The sequence below is a fragment of the Lissotriton helveticus genome, chromosome 5_1 (assembly GCF_964261635.1).
Source record: "Lissotriton helveticus chromosome 5_1, aLisHel1.1, whole genome shotgun sequence".
NCBI lineage: Eukaryota > Metazoa > Chordata > Amphibia > Caudata > Salamandridae > Lissotriton > Lissotriton helveticus.
Window position 1 is genome coordinate 8744907 of NC_136065.1, and position 23685 is coordinate 8768591.

Here is a 23685-nt window from a genome sequence, read left to right on the forward strand (position 1 = left end):
AAAAATCCAGGCGGCCCCTAGTGTCAGAACCACCTTCTAACAATTTCTTACTAGGCGTAGCATAGGCAGGGCAAAATAACAATAAGTGTAGGTCATTTTCTTGTGTATCAAGTTGGCATAATGCACAGCACTCCATGTTACTCTCGCCTATTTTTTGGCCCCATTTCGATGTGTTCAAGTTGGTTTGCAGAACACCATAACGAAATTTCATATACAGTGATTTTGCCAACTTGGGCTGCACTTCATTCATAAATAGCTCGAAGTTCAGGGTAGGTTTTATAAGGAGAAACTGGGCCATTAATCTACCAGTGGCTGTGCTATGAGACACATTGTTTTGGGTATACGCCCAAAAGGTAGTTTTCAGTATTTTCTTAGTAACTGGTGTCAATAGGATGGGTTCTTCCCAAAAATGCTTCAGCCCAAGTTCACACAAAAAACAGTAATAGACATGCTTAATCCACTGAAGGCTAGTGCCTGGGTCAAACTTTAAAGTTTCTTCTAGCCCTTCTTTATAGTGGGCTAGTTCGGTTGTTAACCACAGTCGCACCCAGAACAATAATGGTCTTAATATGGCTTGGTGATCGATATGTTGCGGGGCAGATTTACAAGCCTCCTGTGCCACCAGTACGCCACTTTTCGTGACGTACTGGTGGCGCAGGGGGCTCCTCTGTATTTACAAGGAGAGGAAAACCCACCCTACGTGACTTTCCCTCTCCTTGTAAATACGGCCCCTTCACACGCAGCACTTTGCGTTGAAGGGGCGGTCCATGGGTGTTGCTGTGGATGTTCCCACGCTACACCCATGGAACATGACACATCTCCAGATTTACAAGAAATCGTGAATCTGGAGATGCGTCTGAATGCTATGCCACCCTAGAGGTGGCGTAGTGAGGCGCAATCAGAGAAATGCTTTCATTTCTCCTCGTTTTTTCCTTTTTCAATGCGTGTTGCATTCTGCAGCCCACATTGAAAGAGGAAAAAGCCTTTAGTGATTGTTTTCATGCAGGAAGGTGCCCCTTCCTGCACAAAAACAATCTCCCCATGGCGCAGGCATCCATGCACCATGGTGCAAGGGTGCCCGCGCCAGCGCTAGGCAGCTGTTTGTGCGCCAGTGCAGGGGAGAGCCTGAAAGTGCCGCAGCGTGGTGCAGCCAAAGGGCTTGCGGTGCCACGCTGCGGCACTTTCTTGTAGATCTGCCCCTTAGTATCTAAGTCCATAATGATAGGAATTACAGGTGTGCCCACAGGGAGACGTAACAACTACCTAAAAAACGTATTTTCTTCTCCCACAAATGTATTCCTGCATGAAGGCGCCCATAGTTCCGCCACATAAAGGGATGCCGATTGTGCCCTATATTTATATACCTCGAGTGTCGGGGATACTGCCTTAGTAATACTATTCCCATGTTTTTTGAATATTGGTAGAGAGTTTTACTATTCTAACACCAGTCCCCGTGGATAGTAGGGAAGGTGTTGGAATAGTAAATATACTATTCTTTATCCTTTAGCGCCCTACAGCGCAAGTCGTGGTTACGACTTGCGTTGTAAAGGACGCGTCGTAAAAGCACTGCAGGGTAACATCCGCGTTGAAAAGGATGTTCCCCGGCCAGCCCATGCCTGGTTCCTTTACAGGGACCGGCTGGAATGGCCTAGATCGATTCCTTACAGGCACCGACTGACCCCCTTGGAGCCTGGTTCCTGGTAGGACATATGCTGGCCAGCCCCTGCCTGGCTCCTTTACAGGCACCGGCTGGGATGGTCTAGATCGATTCCTTACAGGCACCGACTGACCCCCTTGGAGCCTGGTTCCTGGTAGAACATATGCCAGCCAGCCCGGGCCTGGTTCCTTTACAGGCACCGGCTGGGATGGTTTAGTTAAGGTTCCTCCTCCTTCAACCCTGGAAGCCACCTGAGGAAAAACGTCTTCCTGCACAAGATACATGTATGTGTATTCCCCGTATTGTATACATCCAAGTTGTTACCTTTGAATGGAGATACTTGTGGTCGTACTGCTCAATCGGTCGTCCGTCCAGCAGGATCTCCCCAGCCTGTGGCTCGTAGAATCGCTGCAGTAGAGACACACATGTGGTCTTTCCTCCACCCGAAGGTCCCACCAGGGCTGTCATTTTACCAGGCTTCAGATCAAAAGAGACGTCCTAACAAAGAGAGATGGACAGAATCAGTCAGTAACACGGAGGACAGAACTGGATCCCTCCGACACTAAACTTCTGAGTCTACATATGAGCCGTTTCGGTACTTCATCAGACCTGCAGGTCAGCATCAGGTTAACAACAATCTCAAACATTTACAGAAATTGGCGCTTCCAGAATTACTTGGGGGTTGGACCAATATACGGCTCCTCCCGCAACCTCATCTTCTGAGCTGGCGGACTTTTGGCTGCCTCGTACCAACATAGACACCCTTGCACTAGAGTGCAAAGGTGCCTGCATTGTAGGCAGGATTTTTTTGGGGGTTCAGGAAGGGAGATTTTCTTGCACAAAACAATCCTGACAGGCATTTTCCTTTCTGTATGTGCTGCATAACACAGCACAGGTAGAAAGAGGAAAGTATAGCATATAGATGCATTCCCAGTTCTATTACCAATAGTGAATCTGGGAATGCGCCAACATCCAAGGGTGGATGTGTGGGAACTCCACTGTTCCACCCGTAGGATGCCCCCCCCCAAGGGCAGAGTGATGCAACACTCTGGGCCGGTCACCCCCACGCACCGCGCACACTCCTCGTGAGTGAGCCCAGGCTGCCCCCCGTTCCCGCCAAGTGCCGCCGCCGCTCGCAGCTGTGACCCTGTGACACCGCTGTTGGCACTCTTGCCCCGCCTGCGCCATGTCTGTATTGCGAATCCGATTGTTTTTTCTTTACCCCGGTGTGTTCTCTGCTCCCTGTCATTTTATACTCCCCGTGTTGATGTATTTTGTTCCTCTGTAACTCCGATTGTTTTTTCGCCCCTTGTGTAGTTTCTGCTCCCTGTTTATTTTCTGTTTCCCCGTATTGTTATTGTTGTACCCCTGTGACTTTGTCGCCCCTGCCGCGCTTCCCGCCACCTCCCCGCTCCCCGCCGCTGCCCCCTGCGGCCCCGCCCCTTCCCTCGGCAGCCCTTCCCATTCGCCGCCCCGCTCCCGCCTCCCAGCTGCCCCTCCCTCGCTCCGCCCCCCCACTCTCCACATATGGCAGAGTCTCTGACGCGCAGCGTGCACGCGCAGCGGGCGCGCCGACTGTGCGCCGAAGGTGCGCCTAAGGTAAGCCCGTCTGCGCCCGTCCGCGCCTGGACCGCGCCCAGCGCCCGGACCCATACCTCCCGCAGCCACCAGCCCTCCCGCCGGATCTACGCCGCCACCGAACTCAACGCACTCAACGCCGACCGATTCCCGGGTTGCTACCGAGCCACCCCGAGATGCACCCACGGACCCTTCTGCTGCAACTCCTGCAAGTTCACCTGCATCCGGACCTGCTCCACTCCCGCAGTGCCCAAGACATCGACGAGCAACAGCAACAGCCACCTGAAATGCATCCTGCTCAACACCCGCTCCATCCACAGACACGCCGTCGAGCTCTGGAACCTACTCGACACCACTGCCCCAGACGTCGCCTTCCTCATGGAAACCTGGATGAACGCCTCCTCAGCGCCCGACATCGCCATCGCCATCCCGGATGGCTACAAGATCATCCGGAGGGACAGCGCCAACCAGACAGGAGGAGGCATCGCCATCATCCACAGGCACTCCATCCGTGTCACGACCAACACCGACGACACCCTCGCACCCGCCGAACACCTGCACTTCCAGATCCACACCAACCCCAAGACCACCCTCAGAGGCACCCTCATCTACAGACCCCCGGGACCACGCACACAATTCAGCGAGGACATCGCCGACTTCGTCAGCCCGCATGCCCTCCTCTCCACTGACTACATCCTCCTCGGGGACCTCAACTTCCACCTGGAGAACAACAACGACCGCAACACCACCACCCTGCTGGACAACTTCGCCAACCTCGGACTCAAGCAACTGGTGACCAACCCCTCCCACTACGCCGGACACACACTCGACCCCGTCTTCTCCTCCAGCAAGGACATCGCCTTCAGCCACGCCACCGGACTCCACTGGACGGACCACAGCTGCGTCCACTTCAGCTTCAAAAGGACCACGATCCACCACCAACAGCAACAGGCTGCATGCAGAAACTGGAACAAGATCACAACCGACCAGCTCGCGACTTCCCTGAGCAAGAACCCCCCCATCAGCGCAACGAACCCCAGCCAAGCGGCCACCAACCTCACGAAGTGGATCAGCGACTGCGCAGATGAACTCGCCCCTCTGAAGACCCCGCCGAGCAGACCCGGCAGCAAGAAAGCCCCATGGTTCACCGACGAACTAAAGAGCTCCAAGAAGAACTGCAGAGCCCTCGAGAAGGCCTGGCGCAGAGATCCAACACCGGACAACATGACTGCCCTCAAGCTCGCCACCCGAAAACACCACCAACTGATCCACACCACCAAGAAAACTTCATTCAAGGAACGACTGGACAACAACGCACACAACAGCAAGGAACTCTTCAACATCGTTAAAGAGCTCTCCAACCCCAACGCCGGAAACAACGACATCACCCCTTCGCAAGACCTCTGCAACTCCCTCGCCTCCTACTTCCACAACAAGATCGCGGACATACACAACAGCTTCAGCACTCAACCGACGCACGCCACGACCGAACCACCGCCCCCCACCACCACCCTCCGCGCCTGGACCCCGATCAGCACTGAAGACACCATCCGCACGATGAACTCCATCCACTCTGGATCGCCGACCGACCCTTGCCCTCACCACGTCTTCAACAAGGCCGACGCTGTCATCGCACCCCACCTGCGGGACATCATCAACACCTCCTTCAACACCGCTACCTTCCCGGAGAGCTGGAAACACGCCGAACTCAGCGCCCTACTAAAGAAGCCATCAGCCGACCCCACCGACCTCAAAAACTACCGACCCATCTCGCTGCTCCCGTTCCCCGCAAAAGTCATCGAGAAGACCGTCAACAAGCAGCAGGCCGCCTTCCTCGAGACGAACGGATCCCTCGACCTTTCGCAGTCTGGCTTCCGGGCCAACCACAGCACCAAGACCGCCCTGATCGCAGCAACCGATGACATCCAAACCCTGCTCGACAACGGAGAAACAGCGGCCCTCATCCTCCTAGACCTCTCCGTGGCCTTCGACACTGTCTGCCACCGTACCCTAGTACAGCGCCTCAGCAACGTCGGAATCCAGGAGAAGGCACTGGAGTGGATCATCTCCTTCCTCGCCGGTAGGACACAGAGAGTCCGCCTCCCCCCGTTCAGATCAGAAGCCACCGAAGTCATCTGCGGCGTTCCTCAAGGCTCCTCGCTCAGCCCAACCCTCTTCAACGTCTACATGAGCCCCCTCGCAGCCATCGCACGCCAGCATACCCTCAACATCATCTCCTACGCCGATGACACCCAGCTGATCCTCTCCCTCACCAACGACCCCGCCACCGTCAGAGCCAACCTACACGAAGGGATGAAAGAGGTAGCCGAATGGATGAAGAACAGCCGCCTAAAACTGAACTCGGACAAGACGGAAGTCCTCATCCTGGGATCCTCACCCTCCGCCTGGGATGACTCCTGGTGGCCCCCCGCCCTAGGCAGCGCACCCAAACCAATAGACCACGCACGCAACCTGGGCTTCATCCTGGACTCCTCGCTCTCCATGACCAGACAAGTCAACGCCGTTTCCTCGTCGTGCTTCAACATCCTACGCATGCTACGCAAGATCTTCCGGTGGATCCCCACCGAGACCAGGAAGACGGTCACCCAGGCCCTCGTCACCAGCCGACTGGACCACGGCAACTCCCTCTACGCCGGAACCACCGCCAAACTCCAGAAGAGACTCCAGCGGATCCAGAACACCTCAGCACGACTCATCCTGGACATCCCCCGTCGCAACCACATCTCCGGACACCTGAGAGACCTGCACTGGCTCCCGGTCAACAAGAGAATCACCTTCCGTCTCCTCACCCACGCACAAAAAGCCCTGCACAACCAAGGCCCAGGATACCTCAACAGCCGCCTCAACTTCTACGCTCCCAAACGCCAGCTTCGATCGACCGGCCACGCCCTCGCCGCCGTCCCCCGCATCCGAAGAGCCACCACAGGGGGAAGGTCCTTCTCCTACCTCGCCGCCAAGACTTGGAACTCCCTCCCGACCCACCTCCGCCTGACCCAGGACCACCTCGCCTTCAGGAAGCAGCTCAAGACCTGGCTGTTCGAGCAGTAGCGGACCCCCCCTCCCCTAGCGCCTTGAGACCCTCCGGGTGAGTAGTGCGCTATACAAATGCCTTGATTGATTGATTGATTGATTGAACACGGTGACTTGCGCTGTGCTACTCTTGATGTGTCAAGCCATGCAGGGCCACGCAAGGCGTCCTTCCCAGATTAACTCATAGTGGTCGGCCTGGCTTGATAAATCTCACTTGGGTCTTGCGTCACCCCTCTGCCCCCTAGAGTGGTGGAATGGCAACGCAAAGACTTGATGAATTTGGCCCCCAATTTTTGTTGTTGACTCTTAGGTCTGAACAGTCAATATTCACACAGAAGTTGGTGTGAGGTCAGAAACAAGAAAGCATTTGAGATAAAACTCTGAATGGCCAGTCTGTTCCTATCTAAAAGTAAGAATATTCTATACATTAAAAACTGGTAATCATCGAAACCAGAAGTGGCCCGGCTTCATTCGTCCTCCAATGCCTAATTTCTCCCAGAGTGAGACATGTCAGAGGCCTTCAGCAGCTGAGGTGTCCGAGCCCCGATGAGGCAATGACAGGGTTGGCGCTGCACCTCTAATGAGGCCTAGTCTCTGTGTTGTCCAGGCATTTATATCTCTTTGAAAGAGAATAGGACTTTCATTCTCTCAGTTTGGCTAGAGTACTAGTACATGACAGCTTCAAATGTTTATAAATGCAAGAATACCCTGGCTCCTCTCGGTGCTGCAGCGTAGCCTCGTGCATGGGTTTAGAGACGGAACACTGGGGTACATGGGTTTAGAGACGGGGACAGAGGAACAGTGGAGTACATGGTTTTAGAGGCAGGGACACAGGAACAGTGGGGTACATGGGTTTAGAGGCAGGGACACAGGAACAGTGGGGTACATGGGTTTAGAGGGAGGGACACAGGAACACTGGGTTATACCCATCTGGGAGGCTCGACCACATCAAGTCTAGACTATACAGCAGTCTCACTTCCATTATGGCCCTTTGTTCAGCAATTTTCAATTGAATTTAAATCAAAAAGTGACCACTCATACCAGCATATCTACTTCAATCTAAAGTTCACAAAACATCGTAACACTAAGATATTTGTAGAAAGTTCTTTCTCTACTAACCTGAAACGATTGAATTGGACAACGGCCAACATTGTAGATCTTCAGGTAAGAGTTCCGGGAATAAAAAAAGGAAGTGAGACCACTATAGGTAATCAGATCAAAAAATGGGAAAGCTTCATGGAAGAGTTAACAACAATTATGTCCACTTCTCATGAAAAAATAAGGGCCCCAACCCACAATATCTCACTTACAAAAGTCTGGTTAAACTCAAACTAGAAATAAGGGAATACGGAAGAGCACTAAAAAAGACAACTATGTCATCTAAAGACTGGGCCCAAAGACAAAATCTCAAGAAAAAATATAAAAAGGTTATGTGGGAATACAAAAGAACACTGAAGGATGACTTCTGGGCAAAATTACTATGCACTTCAAAGAATACCAACTCAAGTGCATTTTGGAGAATCATCAATGGACTAAACCATCCTGCATACCCAACAACATCAAATGTCCAAGAAGCGGACTGGGTTGCACTATTAATAAAGAGATTCTCGGATGTAATACCACCAAAACAACTAGAGGGGGTCAGAGAACGCAAGATCTGCACCAATACTTGCTATGAACAACAAATTAACAACAAGAAGGCTTCACAAAGAAGAAATAGCTCCATAACCCGTGGTCCACATATAACTGCCTGCACAGATGTAGCATATCCGAATGAAGAATGCAGTGTAACTCAACCCCCAGATATGGGTCAACGGTCATCATTGTCCTATCAAGAAGATACTCAATCAACGGAGAGCAATGAGACAGCAGACACCCTTGGACACCCAGGCTTCAGCGAGGAAGACATAAGAAGAACTCTTAGGGAGAGCAGCGGTAGTGGAGCTCCAGGCCCGAACGGCATCCCCCAATAGTTTTTAAATCTGACCCGGATTTTTGGAGTGGTAAATTAAAAAAACTATTCGACGAGGTAAAAAGTGAAAACCAAATTCCATCTAGCTGGCAAGGCTCAATAATTTCACCTCTCTTCAAAGGAGGAGACAGAACATCCCCAGCAAACTATAGACTGATCGCTCTCCTGGATGTAGATGCGAAGTATTATGCATAATTACTCCTTGAAGACTTGATCAGCTGGTCTGATGACACAAAGAGAATCCCGCCAAATCAAACAGGCTTCAGGAAAGGGAGCGGGACAATGACAAACATCTTATCACTCTCACTGTCAGCCGACAAATATTTACGAAGGAAACAGCAGCTGCATCTCTGTTTCATTGACCTAAAGGCGGCCTTCAACAGCGTAGATCAAAATATCTTATGGGGGAAACTGCGCAGTTGGAATATTCCGGACAAAACACTCAGAGGAATCCTGCTCCTATATTCCAACACATGGATGGAAGTAAAATTGGGGGACGGAGCACGGCTATCAAGGAAAATCAAGACCAGCAAAGGGCTTAAGCAAGGCTGTGTTCTGGCCCCTCATCTCTTCAACCTTTTTATGGCAGACCTTGTGCCAAGTCTCAACAAGATTTCATCCCATCCACCTAAATTAGGCTCCTTACCTCTAACCCATTTATCCTACGCGGACGACGTCGTATTGATGAGTCTAACTAAGATCGGCCTTCATAGGTCACTTGAGGGATTTGCGGAATTTATAACCAATAACAACCTGGAGATAAACACCACAAAAAGCGAAACAATGCTCATCACCAAACGACGGACAGTCAATCAACATACCCAATTGGAGGGAAAAAAGATAGAAGCAGTGCCTCATTATAAGTACTTGGGCTTTTATTTTGACAATCGACACAATCATCAGCAGCAAAAAGCCTACATTGCCCAGAGAGCAAACGCCTTATCGTTCGCCTTTAGGTCTCTAACAAAAAAGCTCAAGGGGCCATCATACAAACCACTACTGGCAACAATGAAAGACAAGGTGCTCCCTACGCTGTCATACGGCAGCATAGCCCTCCATGGGAAAGACGCGGATCTGCTGAATAAAGTACAGACGGCCATCTACAAATTAACCTTCCAAATCAACCAAGGTGCTTCACCAGCGCAGACCAGATTAGAATTTGGAGTAATAAATGAAACACTGGGAAGGAAGTATGCAACCATCAAGTATTGGTATAGTTTGAAACAGTATACAGCAGCTTCAGAACTGCATACGGCCTTGTAGGATGAAATAAAAACTGACGCAAAGTCCCCATATAATCAATTCCTAAACAAAGCTTTAACAGACACCTGCACAAGAAGTGCCAGGGAAACTAATCTGCCCTACCCGGCCTTTAAGCAAGGCATAAATAAATCAGCAAAATCCCATTCACTTCTAGCTGACAAAATCCCTTTTAGCGCAAGAAAACTCGCCTGGATGGTTTTGTCCAAATATAAAACACTCACTCCAGCTCCATATTTAACAATTACATTTCCGGCCCACAGAAAACAACAGCTAATGGCGCTACGCTTAGGAAAATTTACATCTACCATGGACCGCCAATCTGGGTTCATGATGGACCCAAAGACTGCAGACTATGTGGGAGCGCTAAGGAGGACTCAATACATCTTGTCTGCATTTGCCCGAATTTAGCTCATGCACGAGGCATCTTTCTAAAAAAAAGCAATGAACGACCGAGATATAAGAACGTGCAGATCGGCGATCATGGCAACCCTAAATCCAACTGACCCTTGTTTGAATTGCACCTAATAAAGTTCCTTCTGGCTCATTCACATGCTCTGAAATGTAACCCGATGCCCTGCCTAGAAAAGGGCAATAGAACCGCTAACTCTGCGGCAGAGGGCTCTCCAGAACATAACACAGAATAGTACAAAAACTTCTGGAGACATATTTTACGTGGACTAAAAATTGGTTTTGATTAATTTTAAACTCGTATATTGTGTATATTAAAATTTTAATAGGAAATATTTGCACTAGAAACAGAAAGTTTTATGATTTAGGGAAACAGAATGTAGATAAACACTAAGAGTTTCATTTGTAGCACTTGATTTTATGAAATGTATTGTTATGGTTTTAATTAACTGAAACAATAAACTTTTTCACTGGAGTACATGGGTTTAGAGGCAGGGACCCAGGAACACTGGGGTACATTGGTTTAGAGGCGGGGACACAGGAACACTGGGGTACATGGGTTTAGAGGCAGGGACACAGGAACACTGGGGTACATGGGTTTAGAGGCGGGGACATAGAAACACTGGGGTACATGGGTTTAGAGGCAGGGACACGGGAACACTGGGGTACATGGGTTTAGAGGCGGGGACACAGGAGCACTGGGGTACATGGGTTTAGAGGCATGGACACAGGAACACTGGGGTACATGGGTTTAGAGGCAGGGACATAGGAACAGTGGGGTACATGGGTTTAGAGGCAGGGACACAGGAACACTGGGGTACATGGGTTTAGAGGCAGGGACATAGGAACACTGGGGTACATGGGTTTAGAGGCAGGGACACAGGAACACTGGGGTACATGGGTTTAGAGGCAGGGACACAGGAACACTGGGGTACATGGGTTTAGAGGCGGGGACATAGAAACACTGGGGTACATGGGTTTAGAGGCAGGGACACGGGAACACTGGGGTACATGGGTTTAGAGGCGGGGACACAGGAGCACTGGGGTACATGGGTTTAGAGGCATGGACACAGGAACAGCGGGGTACATGGGTTTAGAGGTGGGTGACACAGGAACACTGAGGTACATGGGTTTAGAGGCAGGGACACAGGAACACTGGGGTACATGGGTTTAGAGGCGGGGACATAGAAACACTGGGGTACATGGGTTTAGAGGCAGGGACACGGGAACACTGGGGCACATGGGTTTAGAGGCGGGGACACAGGAGCACTGGGGTACATGGGTTTAGAGGCATGGACACAGGAACAGCGGGGTACATGGGTTTAGAGGTGGGTGACACAGGAACACTGGGGTACATGGGTTTAGAGGCGGGGACACAGGAGCACTGGGATACATGGGTTTAGAGGCATGGACACAGGAACAGCGGGGTACATGGGTTTAGAGGTGGGTGACACAGGAACACTGGGGTACATGGGTTTAGAGGCATGGACACAGGAACACTGGGGTACATGGGTTTAGAGGCAGGGACACAGGAACACTGGGGTACATGGGTTTAGAGGCGGGGACATAGAAACACTGGGGTACATGGGTTTAGAGGCAGGGACACGGGAACACTGGGGTACATGGGTTTAGAGGCGGGGACACAGGAGCACTGGGGTACATGGGTTTAGAGGCATGGACACAGGAACAGCGGGGTACATGGGTTTAGAGGTGGGTGACACAGGAACACTGGGGTACATGGGTTTAGAGGCGGGGACACAGGAGCACTGGGGTACATGGGTTTAGAGGCATGGACACAGGAACAGCGGGGTACATGGGTTTAGAGGTGGGTGACACAGGAACACTGGGGTACATGGGTTTAGAGGCATGGACACAGGAACACTGGGGTACATGGGTTTAGAGGCGGGGACACAGGAACACTGGGGTACATGGGTTTAGAGGCATGGACACAGGAACACTGGGGTACATAGGTTTAGAGGCAGGGACACAGGAACACTCGGGTACATGGGTTTAGAGGCAGGGACACAGGACCAGTGGGGTACATGGGTTTAGAGGTGGGTGACACAGGAACACGGGTGCATGATCTTAGAAGAGGGGACACAGGAACAGTGGAGTACATGGTTTCAGAGGCAGGGACACAGGAACACTGGGGTACATGGGTTTAGAGGTGGGTGACACAGGAACACTGGGGTACATGGGTTTAGAGGCATGGACACAGGAACACTGAGGTACATGGGTTTAGAGGCGGGGACACAGGAACACTGGGGTACATGGGTTTAGAGGCAGGGACACAGGACCAGTGGGGTACATGGGTTTAGAGGTGGGTGACACAGGAACACGGGTGCATGGGCTTAGAAGAGGGGACACAGGAACAGTGGAGTACATGGTTATTAGAGGCAGGGACACAGGAACACTGGGGTACATGGGTTTAGAGGCGGGGACACAGGAACACTGGGGTACATGGGTTTAGAGGCATGGACACAGGAACACTGGGGTACATGGGTTTAGAGGCAGGGACACAGGAACACTCGGGTACATGGGTTTAGAGGCAGGGACACAGGACCAGTGGGGTACATGGGTTTAGAGGTGGGTGACACAGGAACACGGGTGCATGGGCTTAGAAGAGGGGACACAGGAACAGTGGAGTACATGGTTTTAGAGGCAGGGACACAGGAACACTGGGGTACATGGGTTTAGAGGCATGGACACAGGAACACGGGTGCATGGGCTTAGAAAAGGGGACACAGGAACAGTGGAGTACATGGTTATTAGAGGCAGGGACACAGGAACACTGGGGTACATGGGTTTAGAGGCGGGGACACAGGAACACTAGGGTACATGGGTTTAGAGGCATGGACACAGGAACACTGGGGTACATGGGTTTAGAGGCAGGGACACAGGAACACTCGGGTACATGGGTTTAGAGGCAGGGACACAGGACCAGTGGGGTACATGGGTTTAGAGGTGGGTGACACAGGAACACGGGTGCATGGGCTTAGAAGAGGGGACACAGGAACAGTGGAGTACATGGTTTTAGAGGCAGGGACACAGGAACACTGGGGTACATGGGTTTAGAGGTGGGTGACACAGGAACACTGGGGTACATGGGTTTAGAGGCATGGACACAGGAACACTGAGGTACATGGGTTTAGAGGCCGGGACACAGGAACACTGGGGTACATGGGTTTAGAGGCATGGACACAGGACCAGTGGGGTACATGGGTTTAGAGGTGGGTGACACAGGAACACGGGTGCATGGGCTTAGAAGAGGGGACACAGGAACAGTGGAGTACATGGTTATTAGAGGCAGGGACACAGGAACACTGGGGTACATTGGTTTAGAGGCGGGGACACAGGAACACTGGGGTACATGGGTTTAGAGGCATGGACACAGGAACACTGGGGTACATGGGTTTAGAGGCAGGGACACAGGAACACTCGGGTACATGGGTTTAGAGGCAGGGACACAGGACCAGTGGGGTACATGGATTTAGAGGTGGGTGACACAGGAACACGGGTGCATGGGCTTAGAAGAGGGGACACAGGAACAGTGGAGTACATGGTTTTAGAGGCAGGGACACAGGAACACTGGGGTACATGGGTTTAGAGGCGGGGACACAGGGTTTAGAGGCATGGACACAGGAAAACTGGGGTACATGGGTTTAGAGGCAGGGACACAGGAACACTCGGGTACATGGGTTTAGAGGCAGGGACACTGGAACACTGGGGTACATGGGTTTAGAGGCAGGAACACTGGGGTACATGGGTTTAGAGGCGGGGACTCAGGAGCACTGGGGTACATGGGTTTAGAGGCAGGGATACAGGAACAGCGGGGTACACGAGTTTAGAGGCAGGGACACTGGAACACTGAGGTACATGGGATTAGAGGCGGGGACACAGGAGCACTGGGCTGGATTTAGTGCTGGATTGCTGAAGCAGGTTAGGTTGGTCTGTGTGACCGCAAACTAGTTTTTTTGTGCGTTTTGTTTCTCTTTCATTGGGGGCGAGTCACCAGGTGCTACACCCTGGAGCACCGCACGGGCGGTATGCGTTCCTACAGCTGCTGTACGTATTCCCACTGATGCGCTCAGGTCCCCGCCACAGTGGGCGTGGAGGCGAAGCCAGGGATGAAAGTCAAAGGGTCCTTTTTGTGACGCTTTGACATCAGGGGCTCACCCAAGATTTTCCTGCGTTCTTACTCCGTGTATGGGCGTGGCATAGTGTAGGAGAGTAGGGTCTGCTATCCTATGGTCACCCCAAATTTTTGCTTTTTTTGCTTCACTGGTTTTCGACTACTGAGGCTGTGGGCCTGCTGATCAGACCCCCAGCCTGCTGTTCTCTCACTAAATTAATGACACATGTGCTATAGGCACATACCAATTGGAAATGGACTCCTTGTCAGCCCCTGTAGAATGCACTATAGGTGCACAGGGCACAGGAGCCACTAAGGCCTACCAGGGGCTGCAGCATATCTTTTGCCACCCCTGGCTGGTTCTTAAATTGACACAACTGGCTGATCACTCAGCTGGGGTAAGGTGGTGTACACACCCCTTGCTTAGATATAGTATACCTATGTCTAAACCTATATCTGGACACATGTAAACCTGTGAGCCACTCCTATAGACAGGCCTCACCAATCCTGGAGGCTGGGTGCATGGTTTTTATGTGAGATGGAGCTCTAGCATGAGCTGAGCCTGTCTGCAGCCGTCGGGAACAAATCCCTAAGCTGTTTCAGGATAATGCCATACCATATACTATTAAGTGCCTTATAATCCTCGCGGTTATTTAGCAACTCTGGTTTGGCTTTATCAAAACATGTCGTGTAAGGTGTCATACGCTTTGGAATACCATCCCCTCGCCAGTTCTGGCGACGGGGATGGCATTCCACCCCTCTAGAGGGGTAAGACATGTTACTTCACTTTAATGCGGTTGATTTCTCCAAAGGCCTTAAGATCCACAAAATGGATGCCTCTGCCACAGACAAATGTCTGGACCCCTGGAGCTGACCGAAACCCAGTCAAGGGGGTCCTGGACAAAGGGTTTCCTGTCACAGGAGGGTGTCACCGCCCTCCAGACAGGAGATAGTGTATTGTAGCAGGGAGGTTTGAAAGAAACCAGACACTGCCTGGGGCGCACAAGGCTGCCCCTTGCATAATCCGGCCAAACCGGTTCTGGGGCACTCCAGCCCTCGTGCCAGGGCGGCCTGGATCAAAGGAAGGGGGTGTATCCACCCACTTCCTGGGTCCCACCCATAGGAGGGGACCTAGCAGGTAATCACGCCCACCAGATTCGAATAAGAGTGGGAGCAGTGCCAATGCACATCAGATTTCCTGGAAGAAACATTTGAAACGATATTCTGGACCCTTCGCCCTCCATCTCAACGTGGAAGCCCGAAGAATCTCCCTTGTGGTCAAGGAGTGACCACCCTGCAGCAGCAGGCACCATCCAGCCCTCGACGTCTGCTTAGTTGCAGTTCCCGCCGGAACTCGAGCGACTGAGATCGACGAGATCAAGCCTGCCCAGCTTCTAACAGCCCGATCCACAGTCCATGCAAAGCTGAGACCCGTGGAGGCGACCGGAAGCGTGGGGCACGCCATCTTGAAGTGACCACGAGACGCTGACCGTGCAGCCCACGAGTGACCCTCGAAGCTGTACACCGGGGTTTGAGAAGCCCCCACCCTGAGCTACTCCTGAGCCGAAGTTCAGCCCTCCACACTCGACGAGTGCTGCGTGGGTCCCTTTGGCACGATTTGGCTCAACGCGTTGGCCCGGTCACTTGCCAGCTGGCTTGTGGTCCCTGTGCCGACGAACTACCGAAAAAGACTCGTGAATCTGGTTGCTCCAGATCCACACCAGCTCCCCTGAAAAGGAGCCCCGACTCTGACCTTCCTGGTCCGAGTGAGAAGCAATCTTCCGACCCTGCGTGGATTGCTCTTACCAAGGCTTGGTTGCTCCAAACCTGAAGCCGACTGCACCGACGGTGAGAGCCTGCGTGGGACAGATCGTGACCTGCTCCTGGACGTCGCAGATGCCCCAGAGCCCCCGTGACAGCGGAGAGAAGCTCCTCGACGACCACCTGATTGCGCCCGACATTGCCTGGTTCCGTCCTGGTTCCACCCTGGTCACTGCTGAGTGACCCAGACTCTGTCCCCTCTGCTTTCAGGTACTCTACAACTTGAGTCCACCCTTGGACTCCACCGGACACTTCGTCTTCACCCTGCCTGCAGCCCTTTCAGCTCCAAGCACCAAGAGCCTGCGTGTCAAAACCCGACGCCACTTCGACCCTGTGCACCCACTTCCTGTGGGTGAGGTAACTTTGCTCCGCCGGTGTTCCCACACTGGTGCACACCTCTAGGGTCTGTGTGTTAAGTTTTGTTCCTCTAGGTTCAGCGGAAGTGTCCTTAAACTTTAACTATTTGACTTTTACGCACCATTGGTTAACATTGGTGCATGCGTGCGCTTTCCGCATATCTCCCGAATCCCGAGGGCCATTCCCGACTTCAGCATTGCTTGTCCTGACTGCTCCCAGCGATTCCCTAGGCCCTAAGCCTAACCACTGTTCGAGTGGCCTCTCTTATACCACTTGTTTAGTATATGGTTTGAGTGGCCCCCCGCCCTCATCCATAATTGTGCAACTTGTATGTTTAAAACAGTGCTTTTGATTTAACGCTTGTGCCCCTTTATTCATAAAGAATACTGGGGATTGTTTTTAGTAATAAACACATATATTTTTATAATATATACTTGTGTGGTGTCCTTTCATTTGGTATTACAGGATTGTATGTGGTAAAACAGCTCGCTTAACACGACCTCTTAAGTTAAGCCTTTAGGCTGCTTAGTCCATGCTACCCCTAGGATAGCTTGTCTAATAAGGTTGACTTACAACCAGACACCATAAGGGATTGTTTGGTCAGGTAGTAGGTGGTTCCAGAATTGGAAACATCCCCTACCAGGCCAACTTCTCACATTGGTGAGCAGCGGTGCGGATTTGAGCTTGCTGTTGTTTTACCATTGCAATCTTTATATCAAATTGAAAGATCACATCAAGTACCTCTAGGTACATATAAAATCAAAAGCTTAGCATATTAAGTTCTACTGAACTTAGTAGTTGTAGGTTGAAGGGAGTAGCACACCCCTGACTACAACTCACTAGCAAGGTCCAGTAGGAAAACACTTAGTGTAGGTAAGTGCACCACTTACACCTCACTAGTAACCATGTCTGACACAGGAAAGGCCTCAGGGTCTAGTCCTGTGACAGTTGACCCTACCCAGGCAACTTTTGGATATGACAAACTAACCCGCAGAGACTTGATTGCCTTGTGCAAAGCAAGAGGGTTAAAAAGGGGCAGAAGCCCCACCTGCCTAATCCTGGTAGAAATCCTAGAACAGGATGACTTAGAGAAGGCAAAAGCAGCTTCCCTAGATACAGGAACTGGAGGGAACCCCCCTGCAGTTGATCCCCTTGAAGAGGAGGATGATGATGACTTGGATGAGGACTCAGATGTTGAGGACTTAGGAGTACAGGATCAGGGTAGCCAGGTTCCAGTTGGTAGGCTTAGCCAGGCCAACTTGGACCTACTGGGGAATGGAGAGGGCCAGCACCTCCCCAGAACCCAACATACGATTCTCCCAGGCAACAGAAGAGTGAGATCTCCCTCAGGGGACTCTCATCTTTCTAGTGCCTCCAGAGAATCAGAGAGAGGCATGAGTGCTTCTCAGAAAGCTGAGCATAGGGCTAGAATGAGGGCTGTCAGACTCCAGATAGAGAGAGAGGAGGTAGCCCTGAGTCAAGCTAAGCTTACCTTAGCTCAAGCTAAACTTGCCTTGGCAAGAGAGCAGAAATTAAGTGGCTTAGATGTCACTGGTGGCAGCAATTTTCCAAGAGAAAAAGACAGGGCCTATGACAATAGAAACCTGACCAAGATTGTGCCCCCCTTTAAAGAAGGGGATGACATCCACAAATGGATGACTGCTCTTGAGAGAGCCTGCATGGTACAGCAGGTTCCTGAGAATCAGTGGGCTGCAATTTTGTGGTACTCCTTTTCTGAGAAAGGGAGGGACAGGCTCCTCACAGTTAGACCTGAGGATGCCAAAAACTACTCTGTTTTGAAGAGTGCTCTCATTGAAGGGTATGGCCTAACCACTGAGCAATACAGGTTGTTGTTCAGAGACACCCAGAAAGCACAGACTCAAGACTGGACTGATTTTGTGGAGTGTGCCACTAAGGCTTTGGAGGGTTGGTTACAGGGAAGTAAAGTTTCAGACTATACAGGATTGTACAATCTTATGATGAGAGAACAGATCCTTAATAACTGTACAAACCAGCTGTTGCATCAATACCTTATTGACTCTGATCTGACCTCTCCCCAAGAATTGGGAAAGAAGGCAGACAAATGGGTCACAACAAGGATTAAGCAGAAACCCCAGAACCAAGGTGGTGACCAGAAGAAAACAGACCAGAAGGGTGGTAATCAGAATCAGAAAGATAAAGAAAAAGACCAGAAGTCTTCAGGCCCCCAAACTAATAGTAAGGAGGGTGGTTCCCAAAATGGTAACAAGAAGAAGAAGAACAAAGGTCCAAAGACACCTTGGTGTAATACCTGCAAATCAGTTTCACACTGGGGCAGTGAGTGCACCAAGGCAAATCCAGTTCCCACCACTACAGCTCCTAAAGCAACTGCAACCCCAAGTACAGTAAGCAGTGGTGGAACACAGTCCAAGGGTGTAGCTGGGTTGACCCTGGGTATTGAAGTAGGATCTGGCCTAGTCAGAGTCCCTACACAGGCAGTTCTCCTGTATGATGTGGACATTGAGTTGCCCACTGCAGTAAGCCCCACTAACCTGGGCAAATACAGGCAGACTCCCTTAATAAATGAGAAACTGGCTCAAGCTTACAGGGACACATGTGCTAGTGTCACCATGGTGACCCCTGGCTTTGTGGACCCTGGACAGATTGTACTAGGAGAGAGCTACCTAGTAACCAATGCAAGCAACTCCACTACCTCCCATAGTGTGGCAGTTGTGAACTTCTCCTGGGGAGGGGTTGATGGCCTAAAGAAAGTTGTGGTGAGTGCAGACCTACCAGTAGACTGTCTGTTAGGCAATGACCTTGAAAGCTCAGCATGGTCAGAAGTGGAGTACAGGACTCATGCAGAAATGCTAGGGATTTCAGAGCATGTCCTTGCCATGACAAGGGCTCAGGCTAAGAAGTGCCTTCCTGAACCAGTGGTGGATCTTGAGACAATAGACCAGCCACAACCCAAGAGAAGGAGCAAGAGAGGAAAGGCCTCGCCTTCCACCTTGCCCCAGGTTGAGGATCAGCTTTCAGAGGAAACTGATTCTGCAGCCCAAGAGGAGACTGTCTCTGAGGAGCTTGAACCTGACCAGGTTGAGTTTCTGGGGACAGGGGGACCCTCAAGGGCAGACCTGAGGCAGGCTCAATTAGATTGCCCTTCCCTTGAACCCCTCAGACAGCAGGCTGCTGCTGAGGCTGCTGGGGATGCCCAAGGTACCCATACTGTGTATTGGGATGAGGGACTCCTTTACTCAGAGGCTAGAACCCCCAAGCCTGGCATGACCAGGAGGTTGGTGATACCTCTGCAGTTTAGGGGATTCCTCCTTACCTTGGCCCATGATATTCCCCTTGCAGGACACTTAGGCCAGAACAAGACGTGGGACAGGCTTGTTCCACACTTTCACTGGCCTCACATGTCAGAGGATGTCAAGGAGTTTTGTCGCTCCTGTGTCACTTGCCAAGCCAGTGGTAAGTCAGGTGGCACAACAAAGGCCCCCCTAATACCACTACCTGTGGTGGGGGTCCCCTTTGAGAGAGTTGGAATTGATATTGTGGGTCCAATGGACCCCCAAACAGCAGCTGGGAACAGATTCATACTGGTGGTAGTGGATCATGCCACCAGGTACCCAGAGGCTATTCCCCTAAGGACCACCACAGCACCTGTGGTGGCAAAAGCCCTCATTGCAGTTTTCTCAAGAGTGGGCTTTCCTAAGGAGGTACTATCAGATAGAGGGACAAATTTTATGTCCAGCTATCTAAAAGCAATGTGGAAGGAATGTGGAGTAAACTATAAGTTTACCACCCCATATCATCCACAATGCAATGGGCTTGTGGAGAGATTTAACAAGACCCTTAAAGGCATGATAAAGGGATTACCAGAGAAGCTCAGGCGGAAATGGGACATTCTTTTACCCTGCCTGCTCTTTGCTTACAGAGAGGTCCCACAGAAGGGGGTTGGCTACAGCCCTTTTGAACTTTTGTTTGGCCACCCTGTGAGAGGTCCATTGTGTTTGGTGAAGGAAGGATGGGAGTTACCTCTCAAAAAGCCCAAACTAGACATAGTGGACTATGTACTTGGTCTCCGCTCCAGGATGGCTGAGTACATGGAAAGAGCATCCAAAAACCTGGAGGCCAGCCAAGAATTGCAGAAAGCTTGGCATGACCAAAAGGCTGTGCTGGTAGAGTTCCAACCAGGACAGAAGGCATGGGTACTGGAGCCAGTGGCTCCAGCAGCACTCCAAGACAAATGGAGTGGACCCTATCCTATTATTGAGAAGAAAGGGGAAGTCACCTACTTGGTAGACTTTGGAACACCCAGGAGCCCTCACAGGGTAATCCATGTGAACCGCTTGAAAGCATTTGTGGACAGGGAGGACATGAGCTTGCTCATGGCCACAGATGGGGAACAGGAGGAAGAGAGTGACCCTCTCCCAGACCTGCTTTCTCAGAACCCTGATGATGGTTCAGTTGATGGAGTAGCCTTGGCAGGCAGCCTCACTGACCAGCAACAGAGGGACTGCAGACAAGTTTTGCAGGCTCACAGGCAAATGTTTTCACTCACACCCAGCCAAACTGACTGGTGTACCCATGTTGTGGACACTGGTGACAGTCTGCCTGTCAAGAATAAGATCTACAGGCAACCTGATCATGTCAGGGATTGCATCAAGGCTGAGGTGCAAAAGATGTTGGAGCTTGGAGTGATTGAGCCATCAGAGAGCCCATGGGCCAGCCCAGTAGTCCTGGTGCCAAAACCTCATACCCAAGATGGTAAGAGAGAAATGAGGTTTTGCGTGGATTACAGGGGTCTCAATGCTGTCACTAGGACAGATGCTCACCCCATTCCAAGAGCAGATGAGCTCATTGACAGATTGGCTTCTGCCAAGTTTCTGAGCACATTTGATCTGACAGCTGGCTACTGGCAAATCAGACTAGCTGAGGAGTCAAAAGCCAAAACAGCATTCTCTACCCCTAGTGGACATTATCAGTTTGTGGTAATGCCCTTTGGTTTGAAGAATGCACCTGCCACTTTCCAAAGGTTGGTGAACCAAGTCCTTACTGGGTTGGATGACTTTTGTGCAGCTTATCTAGATGATATTGCTGTCTTTAGCTCCACCTGGGAGGATCACCTGATCCACCTGAAGAAAGTTTTGGAGGCCCTGCAAAAGGCAGGCCTAACTATCAAGGCCACAAAGTGCCAGATAGGGCAGAGTAAGGTTGTATACCTGGGCCACCTAGTAGGTGGAGGCCAGGTTCAGCCACTGGAAAGCAAAATCCAGGCCATACAGGACTGGGCTCCTCCAGTTACCCAGACACAAGTCAGAGCCTTCTTGGGCCTGACTGGGTATTACAGAAAGTTTGTGAAAAACTATGGGTCTATAGTGACACCATTAAATGACTTGACATCCAAGAAGATGCCAAAAAAGGTTCAGTGGACAGTTAGCTGTCAGAAGGCATTTGAAGACCTGAAAAAGGCCATGTGCTCTGCACCTATCCTAAAGAGTCCTGACTACTCCAAACAGTTCATTGTTCAGACAGATGCTTCTGAGTTGGGGGTGGGAGCTGTACTCTCACAACTTAATCAAGATGGTCAAGACCAGCCAATTGCTTTCATTAGCAGGAGGCTAACCCCAAGAGAAAAACGTTGGTCAGCCATTGAGAGGGAGGCCTTTGCTGTGGTTTGGGCATTAAAGAAGTTGAGGTCCTACTTGTTTGGAACTCACTTCCTGGTGCAAACAGACCATAAGCCCCTCTTATGGCTTAATCAGATGAAGGGTGAAAATCCCAAACTGCTCAGGTGGTCCATTTCCCTACAGGGGATGGACTTTACAGTGGAGCACCGCCCAGGGACTGACCATGGTAATGCAGATGGTCTCTCCAGGTACTTCCACTTAGAACATGAAGACTTATCTGGTCAAGGTTAGTTTAATGTCCCTGCGTTTGGGGGGGGGGTTGTGTAGGAGAGTAGGGTCTGCTATCCTATGGTCACCCCAAATGTTTGCTTTTTTGCTTCACTGGTTTTCGACTACTGAGGCTGTGGGCCTGCTGATCAGACCCCCAGCCTGCTGTTCTCTCACTAAATTAATGACACATGTGCTATAGGCACATACCAATTGGAAATGGACTCCTTGTCAGCCCCTGTAGAATGCACTATAGGTGCACAGGGCACAGGAGCCACTAAGGCCTACCAGGGGCTGCAGCATATCTTTTGCCACCCCTGGCTGGTTCTTAAATTGACACAACTGGCTGATCACTCAGCTGGGGTAAGGTGGTGTACACACCCCTTGCTTAGATATAGTATACCTATGTCTAAACCTATATCTGGACACATGTAAACCTGTGAGCCACTCCTATAGACAGGCCTCACCAATCCTGGAGGCTGGGTGCATGGTTTTTATGTGAGATGGAGCTCTAGCATGAGCTGAGCCTGTCTGCAGCCGTCGGGAACAAATCCCTAAGCTGTTTCAGGATAATGCCATACCATATACTATTAAGTGCCTTATAATCCTCGCGGTTATTTAGCAACTCTGGTTTGGCTTTATCAAAACATGTCGTGTAAGGTGTCATACGCTTTGGAATACCATCCCCTCGCCAGTTCTGGCGACGGGGATGGCATTCCACCCCTCTAGAGGGGTAAGACATGTTACTTCACTTTAATGCGGTTGATTTCTCCAAAGGCCTTAAGATCCACAAAATGGATGCCTCTGCCACAGACAAATGTCTGGACCCCTGGAGCTGACCGAAACCCAGTCAAGGGGGTCCTGGACAAAGGGTTTCCTGTCACAGGAGGGTGTCACCGCCCTCCAGACAGGAGATAGTGTATTGTAGCAGGGAGGTTTGAAAGAAACCAGACACTGCCTGGGGCGCACAAGGCTGCCCCTTGCATAATCCGGCCAAACCGGTTCTGGGGCACTCCAGCCCTCGTGCCAGGGCGGCCTGGATCAAAGGAAGGGGGTGTATCCACCCACTTCCTGGGTCCCACCCATAGGAGGGGACCTAGCAGGTAATCACGCCCACCAGATTCGAATAAGAGTGGGAGCAGTGCCAATGCACATCAGATTTCCTGGAAGAAACATTTGAAACGATATTCTGGACCCTTCGCCCTCCATCTCAACGTGGAAGCCCGAAGAATCTCCCTTGTGGTCAAGGAGTGACCACCCTGCAGCAGCAGGCACCATCCAGCCCTCGACGTCTGCTTAGTTGCAGTTCCCGCCGGAACTCGAGCGACTGAGATCGACGAGATCAAGCCTGCCCAGCTTCTAACAGCCCGATCCACAGTCCATGCAAAGCTGAGACCCGTGGAGGCGACCGGAAGCGTGGGGCACGCCATCTTGAAGTGACCACGAGACGCTGACCGTGCAGCCCACGAGTGACCCTCGAAGCTGTACACCGGGGTTTGAGAAGCCCCCACCCTGAGCTACTCCTGAGCCGAAGTTCAGCCCTCCACACTCGACGAGTGCTGCG

At 51.3% G+C, this 23685-nt stretch overlaps 1 protein-coding gene across 1 annotated transcript in view; it reads right to left on the reverse strand.

Moving 5' to 3' along the window:
• The window catches only part of LOC144752890 (antigen peptide transporter 2-like), a 141776-nt gene that overhangs the window by 46938 nt on the left and 71153 nt on the right, over positions 1-23685 (reverse strand). Inside the window, exon 8 of the mRNA XM_078640716.1 lies at positions 1982-2155. Within this exon, the coding sequence (XP_078496842.1) occupies positions 1982-2155 (174 nt within the window). The remainder of the gene's footprint in view (positions 1-1981; positions 2156-23685) is intronic.